The sequence below is a fragment of the Struthio camelus genome, chromosome W, assembly GCF_040807025.1.
Source record: "Struthio camelus isolate bStrCam1 chromosome W, bStrCam1.hap1, whole genome shotgun sequence".
Classification (NCBI taxonomy): Eukaryota; Metazoa; Chordata; class Aves; order Struthioniformes; family Struthionidae; genus Struthio; species Struthio camelus.
In genome coordinates this window covers 19152584-19172959 of record NC_090981.1, presented here as the reverse complement: position 1 = coordinate 19172959, position 20376 = coordinate 19152584, and the positions used below count along the sequence as shown (strand labels likewise).

Below are 20376 nucleotides of genomic sequence, written 5' to 3'. Positions count from 1 at the left end.
AGGTTTACTTCTAGTTGTGAGGGAATATGGATGACACTCTCCAGAAGTGCCAGTTTTGTAAGCATTTCTTCTGGATTATGTGCTGTTGGTGTGTATGTGGTATTAGTGTACCAGGAGAAGGAGGAGGGGGAAGTTAATTAAATGTCTCACAGTAAGCTTCCTGACTTTGTACGTGCTTTCAGCACAAAACATGTTTCTCAAGTGTGAATTGGGTCCAATATATTTTGACTTATTTAGTGAACAGGAGTTTTGCCCTTTACCGTGTTGGGATTCAGCCTCCAATTGCTTAAGCATTTCTTAAGCATCCGTGAGGATGCAAGCTGCTTCACAAATATGGCTTGAACTTGTTTGCTGAGTAGTATTCTGTGAATGTTATTCAGGGTCTCTTATAGTGTATTCATTCTTTATGCTTGTTGCCTTGGATAACTACTATGCTACGGCCAGAGTGCTTCCTGAAGACTTCCTATAGTAAGTGTAAGAAATACTTAAACGTTTAAATGCTTACACTTAACACTTGTTTAGTTTGGCAAAACAAAACTGCCTCTTGAAAAAGAAGAATGCAGCTTCTTTTTTTCACTTTCTTTTTTCTTTTTAATGCATGTCAGACAGTTAAGACGTCTGTGTTGAACAGCTAACAGTTGAATAGTAAAGGAATGCCACAAGTTGGTGTCTGCGCATGGGACTGCTGATGTTTTCTGTCTGTCATCCTCCCCTTCTAAACAGGGAGGAGCGTTTGGAAAGAGACTTCTTCCCTCCTTCTGCCTGAAATGCTGCTCTCCCACGTTCCTTTCCAGCATCATCATCTTACAATAAATAGTAGAACAGTCCACAGGGAAGTGAATAATTTATTTCCTTAAAAACTGATCAAATGACAGCCAAGTCTGGACTACAGGAAATGCTGTAGCTGAGACCAATAATTTGTGGCAGAACAGTGTACGCTTTCAGATTAAGAAATTAAACTTTGTGCAGTAGAAGTCACTGAAAGTGAGATTTTGTAACTCGTTTAGAAAAAGACCAGATGTTTGTTTCTCAGGGCTTCAGGACTGATTTTTAGAAATACTTATTACTCTGACTACTATCTGTTTGAATTAACTGAAGCAGAATGCCTAAATTGTCCTTGTACGTTTGGTTTACACTTCTTTAAGTCTGTAGGCTGTGTCTCATGCAGGGAACATAAAGGAAAGCCTTGGTAACTTCTGCCTTGCTATCCTTTAATGTGTTTTCTCTGTTTGCACAAGCAGACTGTGTTCCTTACAACTGCAGTATAAAATTTCTTCAGGACTTGATTAAGCACATAAACAATCTCCCTTTTTCCTAGGAGCCCTTTGAAGATGGCTATGCAAATGGGGAGGAAGGAACACCAGCTGGGGAAGCAGCTGCCACTTACACACCAGACAGCAAAGGGGTAGTCAAGTTTGGCTGGATAAAAGGTGTTTTGGTAAGTTGATGCATTTTGCTCTGATGTCTCAGAGATGTGATCTTTCTAGTAGCCTTATTTTTGGAGGAGGGCTGTATTAGTTCTGTATTTAAAAAAAAAAAAAAATCACATGTATGAAACTTGTGAAAAATGTCATAGCCTTAGTAAAGGTTACTTTTATCCTCATATGGAAATATAAGGAAAAAAATACTTAAAGGCTTCAAGTTCTAAAGGGATCGCGGTGTCTTAGCACAGGTGCATAATTTCTTAGAAGCCAAAAAAATTGTAATTTTTTAGTACACATGAATCTTAAGTCACACAAGCAGATGCACATTGAGAGAATATACTTTTGTGTGTTCACTTTGGATCTGTAAATTTTTGGACAGAAGTGATAGAAAGCTTGTTTTTGGAGAAGCAAAAATTACTGTGACTGGCTGATCCAAGCTAAGTTAGGCCATATGTTACTGAAGTCTTGATGAAGCTATTACAAAAAGTCATCTTCTCATAAACTGTGGAAGTCTAACACTAAACACCGGCATAGTCATGGTGGTTAAAAACTCTGGGACTCTGTGACCATTTAGAAGAATGAAAATTTGTAAGGGTGATATGAGGGATTTGTTTACAAGTATGTATTAATGTATTTTTAGTAATTTGGCAAAGAGAAACCATGATTAATACATACTGTCCAAAACTGTAAGACTTTATGGTGGAGGCTGCAAATACAACGCTGGGTTATCACATGCTGAACTCAGATTACCTAATTTTAGTTCAGCAGTCTCCAACTGCATTTAGCAACTAGCTTGTAAGTCTTCTCACTTGAAAGTTTTCTGGAAGACAATCTCTTCCTTTTCAGTGGTTTTGAAACTTGCAACTAATATTTTCTAGTAGGCATAAGCTGCCCAGGTGAGTATTTCCTGCTCGGATATTTGTTTGCTTCTTAAATGAAGATAATATTTATTATGGTATTGCTTTTGTGCTTGAAAGAGAGGTAGTGGGGGATCTGAAATGGGGCTCTGAAGACTATTCAGTATGAATTTTGGATCCTAAAGGTGGAGGCCCAAATGATTTATTTTATTGCTTTGTCAAGAAATGCTGGTTGTATCAGATGTTGAAGTACTGTAACTTTATTGTTCAAGGTAGTAACTTTTTAATGATATGTAGGTTCCCTTTTATTCTTTTTAATGTAAGACCTAAACTTGTTTAATTAAAAAATCTGTTCTTGTGAAGCAATTTGGGAAGCGGTGAGGGAAGACTATGATAATTCAGACAATATTGAAAACTGAAATGAATAATTAGTGGAAACAGCTGCAGATGTTAGACTATCTAATATGCGTGTTTTATTATCTTAGGTACGATGTATGCTGAATATTTGGGGTGTGATGCTTTTCATCAGACTATCATGGATTGTAGGACAAGCTGGGATAGGTATGTGTACTAGTACTGTAATTTTTTTACTTTGGTGACTTTTAAATATGCAGTTCAAAAGAGATGTTGATCCTGAACTTGTTGTTAGACAGGGGCAGATAATTACCTTAATGTTGCCAGTGTTTCACCCTTATCAAAACTTGAACCAGTATGAAGTTACTTTCACTTTTTTGTTTAGCTACAAAGTATGTATTGTTAAAAACTGACGTGTTTAGGCCTTCAGTAAGCTGCAGAGAGAAATTCCTTTTGATCTCTCTTTACTAAAATTTGCCTATAGACTATGCAGTATATACATAATTTTTTTCAAAGGCTTAACTTAGCATTGGACTGCAAGAAGTCTCTCATCTAGCATACAGCTTTTTACCCTACTGACTAAGGACACACTTACCCAGTCTGATAAGTTTTGTTTGTATCCAGGAACTTTGCTTTACTCCTCTTTCGCTTGAGCGTGCAGGACCGCATATAGTAAAAGTGTGTCAAATATGCCAGACTAATTCTTTAAACACCATTAACTTGAAGATTTGTACATTTTAATACTGCTGGGCTTACACTTTTCTCCTCTTTTTCAAAAGGTCTGTCTGTCCTGGTTATTGCAATGGCCACTGTTGTGACAACTATTACAGGACTATCTACTTCAGCAATAGCTACAAATGGGTTTGTAAGAGGAGGTAAAGCTACTTTCATAAGTCTTTCAAAGTATTTTGTCATCGCTCTGAAGCGCACACTTCAAGGATAGAGCCTCTGATTTCTTCTGTGTCTTTTAGCATGGGAAAAATGAGTGACAGTGTAGGTAAAGAGTGGGGAAGAGTTAGTTTTCTGAGGAGCAGAGTTTTCCTAATTTTCTTTAAGTAATCATAATATGAATGGAAAGCCAACAGTTAGTCTAGCAATTTAATTTGATTAGTAGCTTGCTTTTCCCCTGTGGGAGAAGCGTTCTCTATTTTTAGTTTTTGGAGTATAAGCACTCTCAGAAAGACCTATGCAGGAATGAATAGGGGCTTAATATTCTCCAGCATCTTCACTGGTTAGGTAAGCGTGTGTGTGCACTTGTATGCATACATATCCTGAAATAGAATTTACTAATTAAGAAATATATTCTATAATAGGATGAACTGGACTTTATGTGAGAACATACAAAGAGACACATTCTAGTTCTATCATGAATATGAAAATATATATATATAAATAAATAAAACAAAAGAAATCTGATCTGAAAAGAGATTCTTCAGTCTATTTCTATTATCTCTGTTTCCTGAGGATAATGGTTTTTGTTCGCTTTCGTGATTTTCTCACTGTTTTTAGCAATTCTGTACCTACAAAATAGTTCTGTAAATAACCAGTGCCTAACAGGCTGCTTCATGATCTTGCAAAATGGTAACTAGTGGAATCTGTGTGTGGCAGGATTCAAATAGAAGAATTAGAATAGAAGCGTTTAAGTTCTCTCTGTGCATATTCAAGTCTGTTGATTAAGAAGACAAAAACCTCACGATCACGAAGTAAACAAACCCAACAGGAAAGATCAGCTATCAATCTTAGTTTTATGTTAAGTAGATCTTAAGTGATATATCTATTTGTAGAAAAAAAAATCAGTGTCTGTTTCTAAATAGCACTTTTTAAGAATTGCTTTATGCATTATTCTTATAGGATACATATTTTTGAATCACTTTTGCAAAATAGTGTTTTATTGAAAGCTTTGAAGTGCTTCAGAACAAGAATTAGGGAACGAGTTCACAATTGTTCCTGTGAAACTTCCCTGTTATGTGCTATGTTTTTTTTAATATTGGTGCTTGTTTAAAGTTTATGTTTTTAATGTTGCATTCTCAAAGTATGTCAAGCTTGGGTACCTACAAGCTTTCTGCAATAATGGTAATGCAGCGGAGTTAAGGATTTCCTGTTTTTTCTTTTAACCTGTCAATCAATATCTCAAAATCTGGAACTGGAGGATTTCCTTGCTTGCACAACTCTTAGCCTTACATTGGAATGTGCTTTTGCTAACTCTCTCGGAATTTACCCTTCCCTGAAGCTCTAGATACTTTGTTTTCTGTTTGTGATATGCCGCGTATGTGCATTTTTCAAGCTCAAAAATATGAAAAATTGGTTCTGAAAAACAAAGTTGTTATGTGATCGTTATGACAGTCTTATTTCAGTACAGAACATTCCCTTGACAGAAGAGCTTAAAGAAAGAAGTCATATGGGTTTAGAACTTGAGGGGGTTTGTGTCAGTATCTTTTTGCTAGTTTCTTGAATTATAGCTAATTAAAATGTGTAATAGTAAAATTATGAACAATCACTTTGAATAGGTTGGAGGGGGGGAACAATAATACCGTTCTCTGTATTTTATATCTTGTTTTTTAATCTTGGAAGTGGTTATGTAGCTGAATAATATGATGTGGTGTGTGAGTCAGGTGATTACTTCCAACTTGTGTCTTTTCTCAGAAATCTGAAATATGTTCCTGAAACTTCAATGCTGCAGTATTCAAAAATACTGAGGTTAAGGTCTTTTTTCATGCGTCTCGAAAGATGCAAGAATAAGTGTGTCCCATTTGTGTAAACTTCAGTTCTGTTGATGCCTGTCCAGTCCTCGTAATCTCTTCTGCTTAGGCTTAAATAGTGTCTCCCCCAACTTCTGCTTTTTTTTCCCCGTCTTTTAGGAGGAGCGTATTATTTAATTTCCAGAAGTTTGGGACCAGAATTTGGTGGTGCCATAGGTCTGATTTTTGCATTTGCCAATGCTGTTGCAGTAGCAATGTATGTTGTTGGTTTTGCAGAGACAGTTGTGGAGCTGCTCAAGGTAAGCGGGTTGATTATTGATTACCTTTATTGATTATTGATTGAGTGTAAGACTTGACATTATTGAGAATTGAGAATGAGTTATTGAGAACTGAGATTACTGAGAGCTGATTACCCTGTCCTTTATGCCAGTTTGAGCTGTCGTTTAAGAACAGAGCGTATTACAGTTTAAAGACATGGAATGAGGTACAAGATTACAATATCAGTAAACTATTACTGCAATTTGCTGGCTTTTTGATATAGAACAGGTTGTCATTGGTGTCAGACAGAAGCTTCCCACTCTATGTATCTCCCTAAAAGGATAAAATGCAAAATCCGTGGTAACGTGCAAGCTGGCACGTTGGGATGGAGAGTGGAAGGATAGATACATGATGTGGAATCATGAGTTGTTAATGCTTGAATTCTTATCAGTGAGTGTTTTTTTCTAAGTGATAGCAGCTTACATTAAGCTCCCTTTTAAGGGAGTTGTGCTTATCAGAAATAATTCATTAAGATAAAACACAATAAAGTGGTATTTGCCGATTGGGTCTTTTAATTATGTATTACTAAAAGTGGCGTTGAGAAGAACCCAATCGTACTCGTCCCAGATGGGAAGAATTCTGGAATGCATTAAAAGAACTACTAGTAATAGTGAACATTGAGTAAAATCTCTTCATAAATGCAAGGTGGTAGCTGTTGCCTTGCTGGCTGATTGAACTCTCTGGCAGCTGAAGACGGGACATTCTCTTTGGGGTTGGGTTATGAAGAAAAAAGATTATTTGCATTTGAGATGATTCAGTGACTTGTAAAACAAGGCGAAAAACCAGTATTGTTTTGTGCCCATATAGGGAATACAAAATAAGCAAATGTGTGGTATAGAGGTTAACTCTTTTAATAAATTTTAGGTGGTAATAACAGAATTCTGTTCTGTATTAGGGGAGATAAGCACTTGCTAATATGACTGTGTATTCTTTTTCCTAGGAAAATGGAACCATGATGATTGATGAAATGAATGACATCAGAATCATAGGAGCTATCACGGTAGTTATACTGCTGGGTATTTCCGTTGCGGGAATGGAATGGGAAGCAAAAGTAAGGAACTGTTACCTCTTTTTTTTTTTATTCTTGGGCTCATGCTTTTGTCTATATACACCACCTCAGTTCGTTGATGTATTTTTAATATATTTGCGTTTAGTGCCCTCGGGAGCAGGAATTCTAGGGGGGGAAAAAAAACACATTACTTGGCTCTACCACAAAAGAGGAAAGAGTTTACAGAAATTAATCTACAGAATTAACTTTGGCATGTACTGTTAAATTAAATAGCACACTTTTGTAAAAATTAATTGGCTTTCTCAGGTAATCCTTCACTGTCTGTAATTTCCATTTTCAATGGTATTTGTATGCACCTAACTTCAGACAGCGCTGTGCTCCTTAATCTCAACCACTTAGGTTTTTGCTTTGAAAGAATTATTTATTAGGTCCACTTATAATCTGGCCCCTGCAATTTAAAGTCTCTAGAAGTATCTTGCTTTTGCTTTGCAGCATGAACAGTTCCATAGTAATAGCTTGCATAGAAATATCCCCGCTATTCTAATGTCTCTGTATCAAACCTGAGCTGTGGTATCGCTGCCTCCTTGTCACCTCCTCCTCATTAGGAAATCAGTAACTTTTAAAATCCTGCCCAATGCAAACATCAAGGCTTGTTGGTTTGGTTTCTGCAACATGGAAGAAGGCAGGTGAGAGCTACAGTAAACAGCTGAACCTGTCCAACAAGCGCTTCATGTGGGTTAACATGCAGCTTAGCCTAGAAAAACACTAATACTTTCCACTTGATAATAGTTATCTCCAATTTTCTCCTGTGCCTTCCTCATGACTTACAAAATGCCTTGGAAAATGGGACATGGGGAATCTATAGTAATACCTTTGAAGTAGATCTAAAAGCTTATAAAGAAAGATTGGGATTCCAGGAAAGCACACTTCAAAAATGACTTTGCAGAGTTCCTGTTTTCTTACAAATCAACTGTGTTGAAGTCTTAGGAGCTTGTTCTTTTTCTAAAATCCGAGACTTTTCAAGGTAAGGAAGAGATTTAGAAAATACTCTTACCTCATGGAGAAGCCTAAATGCACTGTGCCAGTTGAGGTGCTGTGGTAACTGCATGTTGAATATCTTTGGGCTTATCGAAGACTTGTTTGAGCACCCAGCTGAATCCTCTGCTGTAGGTTTGGCAATGGAGAGATCTAAATATCATGCACAAACTGGTTTCTTCAGGTGGTCTTCTAACTCTGCTGTTGGCTGTCCTGCCTGCTCTACTTAGCTCTGTACTACCCTGTTTTACTTGTTCAGATTGTGTGGAATGGCAACTTTTTTTTTTTTTTTTCTGTTTAGCCATCAGCAATGCTACAATGCTGTTGTATGTTCTGATCCTAGGCCTGAAAAAAATCAAACTAAAAATAGTTTTCCCAGAGACACTGGCATACGCCCTTATGGGGAATTAAATAACTCGGAGGATAATAGGGCAGGGTGGTTGCTTGTTCAAATGTATAACCTAAAATCTTCTCAATATCTGGTTTTATAATTGCTTGCTCTTTTGAGGTCTTGGATAGTTTAAAATACTTTGTTTTATTTGTGTGGTAGGATTTGTGGTGGTTTTAACCCATTTTAGCTAAAAACCTAGGTAGTAATAAAAAAGAAAACTCACAACAAAAGTGGAAATGAAAAGCAATGTGTGGTAATCTTTGCAATTTAATTTCATAGACAAGGCTCAAGATCATGAAGACTGAACAAATAAACTAGTCTACTGTATAAAAGAGCAAACTAATGCTCTTTGAGTCCTGATGTAATAGAACTTCTAGTGAATACATACTAAAGTATAAAGCAAAGTAGTAGGATCACAATTGCAGAGACTATGCTGCTAGTGTTGGTGTGCATTCTATTTCTTTTCGCCGTAAGTTTGCTCAATCTACTCATAGACTTTATTTCTTAGTAAGCGTATGAAATAAATAATCCTTTAAACTACTTCGTCTTTAGAGGACTCACTTTTGGGGGGATATAGTAACAACAAATTCCATTTTGAAAAAAATATTAAATTTTAAAATAGCTGGTACTTCTCTCTTGAAAACCATGCTACGTTTCTCCAGCATTCCTTATTTATTTGTGGAAAACAAATATTAGAAGACACAGCTGAATTTTGAATCAAGTAAATATAAATATTTTAGAATATATTCTTAGTGTTGCAACTTATAGCTGTGGAAAATGGTAGGTTCTTCTGTCTGATTGTAATCTTTATATTTCAGGCGCAGATAGTCTTACTGGTGATCCTCATAGTTGCTATTGGGGACTTTGTCATAGGAACATTTATTCCTTTGGACAGTAAGAAGCCCAAAGGTTTCTTTGGTTATAAAGGTATGTTGGAATGGTTAATATCTTCACTAATATAATCACTAATATATTGCAAAGAAGAGACATGCTGTCATAATTGAATGAAACATCTAAGATAGTTTATAGTATGTCCTTTTCAACTGTAAAGATTGTTCTTGCTGATTCTTTCAAACTTCTGGTTTCTATTCTTTAAAGTTACGAGGCTGAAAATTGGTCCTGCCTACTTAGTATCAATGATACTAACAATATTATCCAGTCTTTTTAAAGTATGTTCTAGTGCTATTTTTAAAGGCTATTGAAGGTTGCTGTATTGACTTTTATTTTGAGCTGAAGTGATGAATTAGGGCTTACCCGTCTTGAAATGGTCTTTGCGTACTTTTATGAGTAGGGCATGCTGATGTGATTTTGAGCTTTTTCATAGAGCTAGATCAAGTGGAATTGGCTAATACTGTAGGTTTCATATGAATGTTGGCACAGATCTAGATTAACAAATCTTTCTCTACAGCTGAAATATTTGCGGAGAATTTTGGACCAGATTTCCGAAATGAGGAAACTTTCTTTTCTGTATTTGCTATTTTCTTCCCTGCTGCGACTGGCATACTTGCTGGTGCAAATATCTCAGGTGATCTTGCGGTGAGTAGTGAGTTAGCAAATTCTGATCACAAACACTGAGTGTGTATTTACCTATATCATGACTGTCCATTAACGTTTTTTTTTCAGGATCCTCAGTCAGCCATACCTAAAGGAACGCTGTTGGCCATCTTAATTACTACATTGGTTTACATAGGAATTGCAGTATCTGTAGGTAAATGGGTTTTTTTTTTTTTTAACTTTTTTTTAACTTTTTTTAACCTTTGTCCTTTCGTATTCATTCTGAGGGTGTGCTTTGACATAATTATGTCAATTACATAATTATGTAATTCAGTTTGTCTTTCACGGTAAGAAAGCAATCCAGAGCCAAGGCTTTCTGCCCTTTATTGTTAGATTTCAAAGTATTTCAAATGTTTTTATCCTCTCTAAAATAAGGGATGCTTTTCCAAAATGAGTAATTGCTTCACACTAAAGATGACAATTAAGTGGCCCAGTCTTTACACTAATATTTCCTAAACTGTTGCAGATATTTGTGTTAGAATTTGTATTTAGAGTTTTTTGATGAGCTAATCCTTGGATTAGAAAAGTGCATTTGCAGAACATACTCACTTAGCAAACAGCTGTGCGGATTGAAGACAATGGAAGCCAGCTATTTTACCTAAAGCAAATTATGGGATGATCACACAACTCTCTAGTAAGGATGCATAAGCAGTAACTCCCAGCAAAGGGAGGAGAGGGAGTGGTATCTTTATCTGGCTAACCCACTTCCAGAAGTGTTTTCATACTCAGAAATAACTATAGCTTTACTTCTGTGGGGAAGGAGGAGAAAAAATCATAGACTGATCTGGGCTTTGAATAACCTCTCTTCCCTGTCTCTCTTCCCCACCCTACAGTGGTCTGAATAATCTCAGTAGAATTTGCCTTAGGGTTTGATGCTATTTAAGTCTCTTTCACTCCAGAGCTCCAGTGAGCACTCAGGTTTTTCCCCCCTCCCTAAAAGAATTCTGCTCTAGTAATCTCAAGAACATAAAATCACGTCTTGCCTATTTCTGGTCCTTGATCTTAAAAGGTTTTATACGTACTGCATAGATGAGTTCCTGGCAGTAGTAGTAAAGTTTTCTTATAGGAAAGACCTTGCCTTATCTTAGCTGTGCTGCCTTTTGAATGAATTTCATGTTTGTAAGAGTACCATTGATCTTACCACTAATGATACTTCCTTTCTAAAGATACCAATCTTGCTAGTCTGCCTCTGTTGGCTAGCACTGCGTTGTAGCTGTGCCAAATAGTTGCTCTCCAGTGATCGTGCCCTATGCGGGATAATGACTTGCTGCGTTTATCTCCTAATTAGGCTGACCACATAGACCTCTGCACGAAGTCTGAATGTTTTAGAACTTGAACCCACATGAAAGCAAAATGCTAATTAATACTCATTTCTTAGCAGAATACAGTAGTTGTCTTGAAAAATGAAGTTTCTTATGTTTACATATTGCAGAAGGGACACTTTGCACAATCAGCCAAACATGAAATTGTTTAGTGCATAACAATGTCCTGTCCTACTTACCTTAATTAAAAAAATACCAGTTCTGTTATCAGAAGTTAGAGGTTATGAAATGAAAGATAGGGACTGAGAAGTTAGCTTTTTTGTGGCATTGGATCAAGAAATGGACAGATGCATCATCCAAGACTAATATTATTCCCCACTGTATGCTTCCAGTGTAGTGGTGAGCAAGTCACTAAAACTTTGACGGAGCTACAAATGTTACTGAGTAGTAATGTCTGAAGGGGACAAGAACAAATGGTATGTGCTCACCTCATATGTGAGGGTGCTTACTTCCTGTTAAGGTGTTATTCTTAGCTATTACTTAGGTTTTAAAAGACAGGAAACAATCCAGGTATGGTATATGTATTTAGGGACTTTTTTTGTGTGAAAGAAAAGGAAATTATTTTGTATAAGTAACAGGCACTGTCATTTGAGAAACTTAAACCTATTCTAATATGCTTGTAGTATGCATCTGTGCCCTCCTTTTTATTTTTGTTTTGCAAATAAGTCATTTAAGTCATCAACAGGAGCATGCTTCTGTTCCCAGGACCTCCTTGTCGCTTAAGTTTTGAAAAGACCAAGTTAAGGGAATTCTCTTGGCTTTTACTCATCTGTAGACGTCCCTGTTCTCTTCCCCGCTATTTATTTAATTCCCGTTCTGTGAAACTTTGGCTGGTGTCCAAACTCAGATTAACTACCTCAGTCATTAAACCTGGCACTCAGTCTCCTGTAGTTTGTCTTAAAAAAAACAAAACAAAACCTGTTGAAGAAAAAGACTTTCAGGCTTTTTAATGAGATGAGATGTTCTTAGAGGCTGAAATGCTGTCTTCAGTTTTACTGAACAGTAGAATTGTAAAGATGATAAATAATCATAAATGAATTGACAATAGCAGTTTTGAAGTGGTAGAACTTGAATAAAAAAAAAAAAAACCTCAAAATATGAGGTATGGGACTGTGGGGTTTTGTTTTTCACTAAGAAATCAATGTTTAGAATACAATAGAGAATGCTATGATGGAGGTATGTTGTTTAAGCGTAATAAATTGGCTTGCAAGTGTTTCACAACAAAACACACTTTTTTTTTTTGTTTAATGGCTGACCCATATTGACTGTTGAGATGTAGAAGCTGTTTGTACACTTATGCACAACTAGAAATTAATGTATTGGAATGAGATTAAAAGTTATGAAGATGTTTTCTATAGGCATACTTCCATAGGAAATACGTAATAGTAGACTCTGTAAACTGAAGTATATGTGTGAAGCTTTGTAACGTAGGCCATCTTACGTACATCTTACTACCTCGTTCTAGGTAGAGGCGAAGGGGAAAATTCCAGGAAAACTATTCATGAAATAATCTAGGAAGGTTAACTTCCGTGTTTGATTTACCTCTGCCAAGCCAGCCTCTTTGGTCACTGTAGCCAAAAATATTTAACTGTGGAATCATCACACTTGAACATCTGGGAAAAGAAATAGCTTCAAAACTGTGCATATTTATGTATATGCATACATACGTACCACAACAAACCTGCACTCCCCTAAGAAATCTGAAAAAAAGAGAAACCATAAAATCAAGTGATAGTTCATAATACTATCTTCAAATAAAGTGCTACAGGAAATTCATGGTTCAAAGAAATGAAATACTGAGCTAAAATTGTGCTGTTAAGCTCTTGCAGTTCTAGTGACTTACAGCTTTCCTCTGTACTAGAATTTTCCAGTTCTTATTTACTAGATTCAAGTTTTTCTAAAACTTAAGCTATTTTCAAACAAGAAAGCAGATAGTTTCCTTGTTCGTATTTATTCTTTGTGGTGAGGAAGTGCTTAAAACTGAAATTTATTGAAAATATAAGTGCTTTATTGTGATGATGGTCTGTGAAAATATGCTTACCTAAACAGGGAATTGAGCTTGACACATGTCTTTAATGCTTTTTGTGGTTGGATCCATTCTAGGTTCTTGTGTTGTTCGAGATGCCACAGGGAACATTAATAACACCATTATCACTGAGCTGACAAATTGCACTACTGCAGCTTGCAAATTAAACTATGATTTCTCATCCTGTCAGACAGGATGTCACTATGGGCTGATGAACAATTTCCAGGTATGAAACTTTATCTTAAATGAGTTTAACGTGCTGGGGGGTAAAAGGGGGTTGGAACTGCAAAAAAAAAATCGTTGGCTAAAAATGCCTGTCTCCATAAATACAAGGTTAATGTGGAATAGTGAAGTGGTACACTCCTAGTACATAGAAGAACAGCTGGCTAACTTCGTTAAAAACTTCTGGGTATCTATACACAGGTGTTACAATTATTTACTCTTCTGCTGAGTATACTGCTTAGGTTAGGTGGTAGACTGCAGCTTGCTCTGTTTAGATATCTGAATGTCATCATTCACTGATGGGTATAGATGCTTTCATTGTTAAAGAGTGAGGTATAGTAATCGTAGGTGGCCTCTGCCAATAGCTTGTTTGTTTCCTAGCCTTTAAAGTTTCTTAGCAAGTGTGTTGACTTTTAACAAAGTTGTACACGTTTCCCATAATATCATCTTTCATGGTAAGAATTTTGTGAGTTTTCATGAAAACTGATATTGCTGTATTTAAGGAAAAAAAAAACACTTTTAGATGTGGGGCATTTCATGATTTTCAACCTATACTTCGCAAATAACTGGGATGTCCATGGACTATTAATAAGGGTTTGTGAAAGAAACCAAGGAAAAGATACTGCCAGTTGGCTTAAATTTGCTTTGTAGTAGTCCATCTCTGCTGAAATCCACTGAAGCTGAAATCCACTAATGAGAAAAATGTCATTTTTAACAGCTTCTGTGTTTTGGTTAGAAACCTACATGTAGGTAAGGCTGTCAACCTGCCTGCAAGGCTGGCCGGAAAACTTAATTACGGTTTGTACATGCCAAAATAATGTTCTAGTGCAGACCTTCTATTACAGTAAAATATGTTGTCATGGGTGGAATAGTTGGCATATGTATGTGGTGTCACTTTTGGTTTAGAAAAAGTCTATACTGGAAATGTTTCAAAACTGCTATTGTGGGAGTAATTATTCTGCAATATCTGATCACTTTTCTCATTTGTTAAAGCTTGAAAGAGCCCAGTATATCCAGTGCACACCTGAGAAGAAGTGCTAAACTAGAGGAAGCCAAAACTAGCTTCCTCTGACTGTGTCCTTTTTCTTTAAGGTGTAACGCCAGTGAAGTTACTCATCATAAGCGTAGCTTGTATTTCTAATAAGTTAGTCACTAATGCTCTAGTTTCTTGCTCTTTGGTCTAAAAGAGTACTGCTGCCTCCCAAACTAGTCTGTCTTCTCTCTCTCTGTAGAAAAATTAGTAGGGTCTGAATGGGAAACGGAAGTTTCCAAGCCAAGGCCTGCACAGAGAGTGCATTCCCTGTAGTGCTCCCCTTTCTGTTGAATTTTGAAAATCTCGGCATGGAGACTGCGCAGCCTTTCTGGGCAACCTCTTCCAGCGCTTAGCCACCCTCACCATGAAGTATTGTTTTTCCTGGTATCTCATTGGACTTTCCTTTGCTGCAGCTTTTGCCCATTGCCTCTCATCCTTTCCTGTACACCTGGGAGATGAATCTGATTCCGACTTCTCAGAAGACATGACAATGAAATTGTCTGTATGAGAAGCTATCTGCCTACAGAGAAATTATGAACTTTTGTTCATTTTCTGACTGAGCTTCCCCCGACTTAGGCAGTCTCCCTAAATAATAGCTGTTAGGAGAGGGTTTTTTTACACGCAAGTCACAGTCAGCGTGTGTGGGCCTCAGGCTTGAGCACCTCTCAAGTCCTTCATACAAATGTAACTTCTTTCTGTGGGATAAATAACTGAGGAATAATACTTCACAATCATGAACTAATCTCTGAAGTGAGTGGAGATGTTTGTGTTGTTTGTCTTACAACTTGTAAGCATAATAGATTCTAAGGCTGAAAGTGCCAACCAACTTGTGTGCCCAATTTGGTTGAAAAATGAGTGGCATTTTATCACTTCTTTACACTTTGTCCTGCGTTAAGTCCTTTCAGCAAATAATTGATTTGTGTTTCGTGCTTAGACAGATCTGGTTTTGAGTGTTTTTGCTGAACAGAAAATAGATGACCTGTAGTAAGATTTACCTATGGAAAGCTTAGGTGAGGCTAAGAAACTTAAACTAAGAGCCACGTGTGAGAGAGGCTTAGAATCAGACTCAGTGGGATGGTAGCAGGCTTGCAGAAGGCGACCATCTTCAATTCCTGTCTCAGTCACTACAAGTGAAGAATAGTTTCTGGCAGGCCTTGGACATTCCTCTGCTTAGTGTCATAAGGGCTGTCAGCTGGTAGTAGAGTAACTTGAGGAACTTGTTTGGGCTCTGTAGCCTAAGCCTAGAACTTGCCTATTATTAGTTATAACTGTGGGTAGCTTAAATGCAGAATTTGGTCACGTTCCTATTTTGGAGTATATACAAATCATTTTTACGAAAGTGTCTAACTTCGGCTGAAAGTCAGAAGTAGCACAAAACTACATTCCAGAAGCAGTGTAAAAGTTCTGCTAGAACACTGCAAAGGATGAAAACTGTAAAACATTTAAAAATAGTCTGGGGATGGGCAGGAGGTGTGCGGAGGAACACTTTGTCCATGTTCTTTATAATCTTTTAAAATTTTATAATGAAACTGGTGTTTGTTTGTGTGTGGCTTTTTTTCTGTGCTCTACAATGGCTGAACCAAATAACTGAACTAGTCAAAATATGACATTTCGTTATCTCAAATGTTTGAAATTTTGTTTAGGGAACTGTCTAAACAGGAAGGGCCAAAAAAACATAAGTCCCTTATCAGCAGTGACTCTATATTTCTTGCTACACCAGAAGTAATAGGACCGCTCTTGCTGAGTATCTGCTCTTCCAATTGTGTGTATTCTTTCAAGGATATCACGTTTCACTGCTATGGCCATGTGCATTTATGGGCCTCTTGGTGTTGTGGTCATGGGTGGGTTTTAACACTGTGGATCTCCTGGAACTGATTCTACTTTTCTTTTAGCTTTAGAAGAAGCTTCCTTTATTTATTTATGTTAACATTAGTAACCTAGGTTGTAACTTAGTAGCTTTTAAATTAAGCAAATGCTATCTGCATACATCTTGCTCAGACTTCTCTCAAGTTTATAAAACAGATTTAACATTCAAAAAGGAAGAAATAAATTGCAGGGAGTTGATACGAATGTAGTAGAATGAAGGCCTTGAAGTAACCAAATGTTTTAAACTGAATGGGAAATAAAATGGGGAGAGTAGATCTTGTAAATAGGTACCACCCACAAGAAGTCCTTCAATGGAAGATTGATCAAGTGTCCTTGCAGGGGTTCAACCAAGGTTATTGTGTATTATATTCCCAAAACATACATGCATATATATATATATATATTTTTTTTTATATATATATATATTTTTTTTTCTGAAACATTTGTGAGTAGAGCATTTACCCTCTTAATTTCTCTTCTGGAAATGTAGTATAGGATTGTTACATTTTGGCATGTACAGCTGTAACTTTCTGTTTAGTATAAAACTAACTTCATACTGGGCATAGGAGGAATAGCTTAATCTTATGTAACCAAGCATGAAAATAATCAAAGCAATGAGTTAGGCAAGGGGAAAGGTTAAAAATGCGTTAGGAGATAAGTTTTTGTACTATGAAAACATATCATGATACCTTTAACTACCATATATGTATGCATTATATATGGTAGTATAGCATATATGTAGACATATCTGTCTATCTGAGTTGTATGAATAAATGCATGCCCTACCTTAACTTTCTTGTGAACTTCAAAAATTCTCCAGGAAATCCTGTCCATCGTTGCTTGAACGACTAACAGCTGCTTCATCACTTTCATCTTATGCATATGTAATTCTTTCACTTTTTTTAGCCGAGGCATGTCTTAAGCTGACTGATGAAAGCTAATGTAGCCTAGAGATTCGGTTGCGTGTTTGAGAGATCCAGCAGTCTTTCGCTGTCTGACCTGGAGAAAAATGCCAAATTTTGCCAGTAGCTTAGCCCTAGGAATGTGAATGAAACTTCATGAGCCACCTGTATATTGTTTCTGGGAGCATGTCCTACTTAGTGAGGTTGTTTGGGACAGCTGGATTTTACAGCCTCAGTGATTTAAAAACTAGATGCTTCTGCATGATCTTTTTCCCTTTCAATCCTCATCCTGCTATTCTAGTTGAGGTTGCCAGGATGAAAGAGGTATGCGTTCCTAGTGCAAATGATGCAGGACCTCATTGTAACATTGGTATTCTGCCTGAAAGGCATCATGCTGGGTTTGGTCCAGTGACTAAAAATGTCAGCTTTTCAGGATGTTACCAAATTATTAAACACTGACTGCCTTCAGGCAGCTGAGGCTTTTGTTTCATAAAGAACAGTAGTCTAAGTATTAAACTGTGGCTGTTGTTAAATACAGTTTTGTATCTTAGTTCACTTGACACACGCAGAGCTTGATGTAACGATGTAAGGAAGTGGAACAGTAGTGGAAGAGGATCTGTAGGCTATATGGTCTTTAGATGGAAGCTGCTCGGTTGGTGGGTTTGTTTGTTTGTTTGGCGTTATCAGTGTTGGCCCTGTATTCTCAGCCTGCTGAGCATGTGTCACTTCTAGTCTACTAAAAGTTGCATATTGTATATCATTCGTTGGGCTTACAAAGTCATCCTAGGATGTGACCTTGGCATGGGGGAGAGGGGAGGGAGACTAGGAAGAAAACTTGTCCTGTCCTTGTGGTTTTGAATAGGAAACAACCCTAACTTCCAGTGATAGAGATGATGAGAAACAGATCTGTAGAAAGGCAATAAACTTTCCCAGGATGTTCTCTGACTAAGTGGTTTTGTTACTTGAGCTTCCCGAGGTTATGTTATTCAATGGTAGGTTAGCCACAATATGTAACAACTTCCATTGCTTTTTTAATATGTGATTTTTTTTCCCAATACTCCTAAGAGCCCTTGGAGACTTCTGCCATAGATCATTGTGACCATAGAGTTACATGGTTTGACTATGTGCTGCATGAAGAGCCACCTTCTCTTGTTCTGAAAGTAGGATCTGCTTATCCTGCCTGATCTGTTCCTTAGTTCTTACATTGAAACAGGCATCGATATGAACGAATGATGTTCAAACAGCTTGTAAGTGGAGGGCACGTGATATGCTATTTTTCTGTTTACTGTGTAGTTAATGTTGTTATCCACCTGTAGAGTATACTTGTCATACTCCTTTAAGAAGAGATTTGTGTCTTGCTTTCAGGTGATGAGCATGGTATCAGGATTTGCACCATTGATTTCTGCAGGTATTTTTTCAGCCACCCTTTCTTCTGCATTAGCATCTCTTGTGAGTGCACCTAAGATCTTCCAGGTAAGTAGGGCAGCAAAACTGTAATCTTTTAAAGAATAATTTTAATTCAGTTTTGAATCAGAATTTTGGAAGGGGCCTCTGGCATACTGCCATCCTGATTTGTACCAATTGAGGTCAGTAGACTGATTTTAATATATACTTGTTGAAATTGGAAGCTCAATATAACTATATACTAATTCTTGTGTAAGCCAGTTTACACTGATTTTTGTGGGTGTTCCTGAAAGTATATTGCTTTTCATTCAACTGTATATCCTCTAATGAACATCAGAACAAACTCTCTTCCCTAAAAGTACTGTAGGGAGCCAAACATAAGAGTTCTATTGCAGAATTCAAAGGCAAGTGTTGAAGCAGAGAATTGATGTAGCATTAGGCAGACTTTCCACTTTCTGAGGAAACATTGTTTTGTCCCTTTAAAAAAAGGATGATGATTGTAAGATGCCAGTAGAGTACAACAGTCGACCAGATACAGAAAAGCCAAGCTTGTCATTATTGATAGAAGTTACTGAAGGATAGAATGTCGGAAATGCAAAATACAAAGGCACTTGCAAATAGAATTCGTACATCTTGGCTACAGACCTTCTTTTAGGAAGATAATATATGCAGTGAAAGACAGCATTAGTAAGTGTTAGTAAGGATACGTTTTGAACAAAGTGCATGCTAACCTGTGAATTTTCTTTCTTAGGCTTTGTGCAAGGACAACATTTATCCAGGTTTTCTTATGTTTGCTAAAGGCTATGGGAAGAACAACGAACCACTGAGAGGATATCTTCTAACGTTCTTAATTGCTCTTGGATTCATATTAATTGGTTAGTTTCAAATTATAATAAATCTCAGTATCCTTTTGTTCTTTATGAAGTATTTTATTCATGACTTGATGACAGTGTCCTTGAGGTCTAATGCACAGTTTGTTTTTAAGTCTGCATTCTATTATCTGTTTAGTCTGAGGATTATTTTCTCCTGTCTTCTAGATCTCTGTCTAGAATGAGAATAAATCTGAGTTGAGTTGTAGCTATACTGTACTTTGCCTAATCATCTCAGAGCTCTATTTTTAGATACTGCCAATCAATGAAAATATATCCTTAGCCTGAAGCAGAGAGAGGTTATGTGATATAAATATCTGAAATAAATTTTTATACTTAATAATTAGAGACAGACATAATTACAGAATAATTAGAGAAATAATTACAAACAATAACTTCAGTGAATGGCAAACTTGCATGAACAGAACTTTTTAAAGTGCGGTGTTCTGTTAAGCTACAAACAGTGAAGATGATTGCTGCTGTTGCCAAAGGTGTAAAGGCTAGTCTAGGTAGTGATATGTCTTCAAGGTAGATGACAAGCTAATTGTACTGTGTCCACGAACATGCTCTATGCTGGTGCTATTAAACTTTGGTTCCCCGTTTGCTTGTTCATCCTTTCCCCCGTCTCTGCTTAAGGTGGGTATAGCCATGCTGCCTCTGTTGTGGCGTGCTACTTGAAAGCTTGATTGTAATGAGCAAAAATTTGCAGACTTAACACAGGACGTTCTGCGCTCTAGTAACAGTTCTCTGTGGGAGTACAAATACGAATGTTTCGTACTGTGCTGCCTCAAGGAAAAGAGCGCATCAGGTTCTACCATCTTTCCCTCAAAAGGGGAGCACTCATTGCTATCGCCATAGGTAGTGGTTTAGAATACTGCACTAACATCAGTACTGTTGATTCAACTCTTCATTTAAAAAAAAGTTGGATGAAGATGTTTGTCAAATTGCCCCCAGTAACCTTGTCTGCTGTTCCAGCATAGCATTTGCTGTGCTTGACTTGACTGTCTCTTAATCTTATTAGTGTCTCATTCTATGTTGTTTGAGAGTAGAGACTTCAGCTAGTTAGAGACGTACTGCATATGTATTAGTGT

General features: G+C 37.0%; 1 protein-coding gene across 2 annotated transcripts in view; it reads left to right on the top strand.

Annotated features, from left to right (window-relative positions):
- LOC104150302 (solute carrier family 12 member 2) overlaps positions 1-20376 on the top strand; it is a 63783-nt gene that overhangs the window by 20198 nt on the left and 23209 nt on the right. For both annotated transcript variants that reach the window (XM_068924995.1, XM_068924994.1), the window contains exons 2-12: positions 1319-1438; positions 2767-2842; positions 3415-3510; positions 5494-5633; positions 6593-6703; positions 8906-9014; positions 9496-9623; positions 9711-9795; positions 13067-13215; positions 18378-18485; positions 19168-19291. In XM_068924995.1, the coding sequence (XP_068781096.1) occupies positions 1319-1438; positions 2767-2842; positions 3415-3510; positions 5494-5633; positions 6593-6703; positions 8906-9014; positions 9496-9623; positions 9711-9795; positions 13067-13215; positions 18378-18485; positions 19168-19291 (1246 nt within the window). The remainder of the gene's footprint in view (positions 1-1318; positions 1439-2766; positions 2843-3414; positions 3511-5493; positions 5634-6592; positions 6704-8905; positions 9015-9495; positions 9624-9710; positions 9796-13066; positions 13216-18377; positions 18486-19167; positions 19292-20376) is intronic.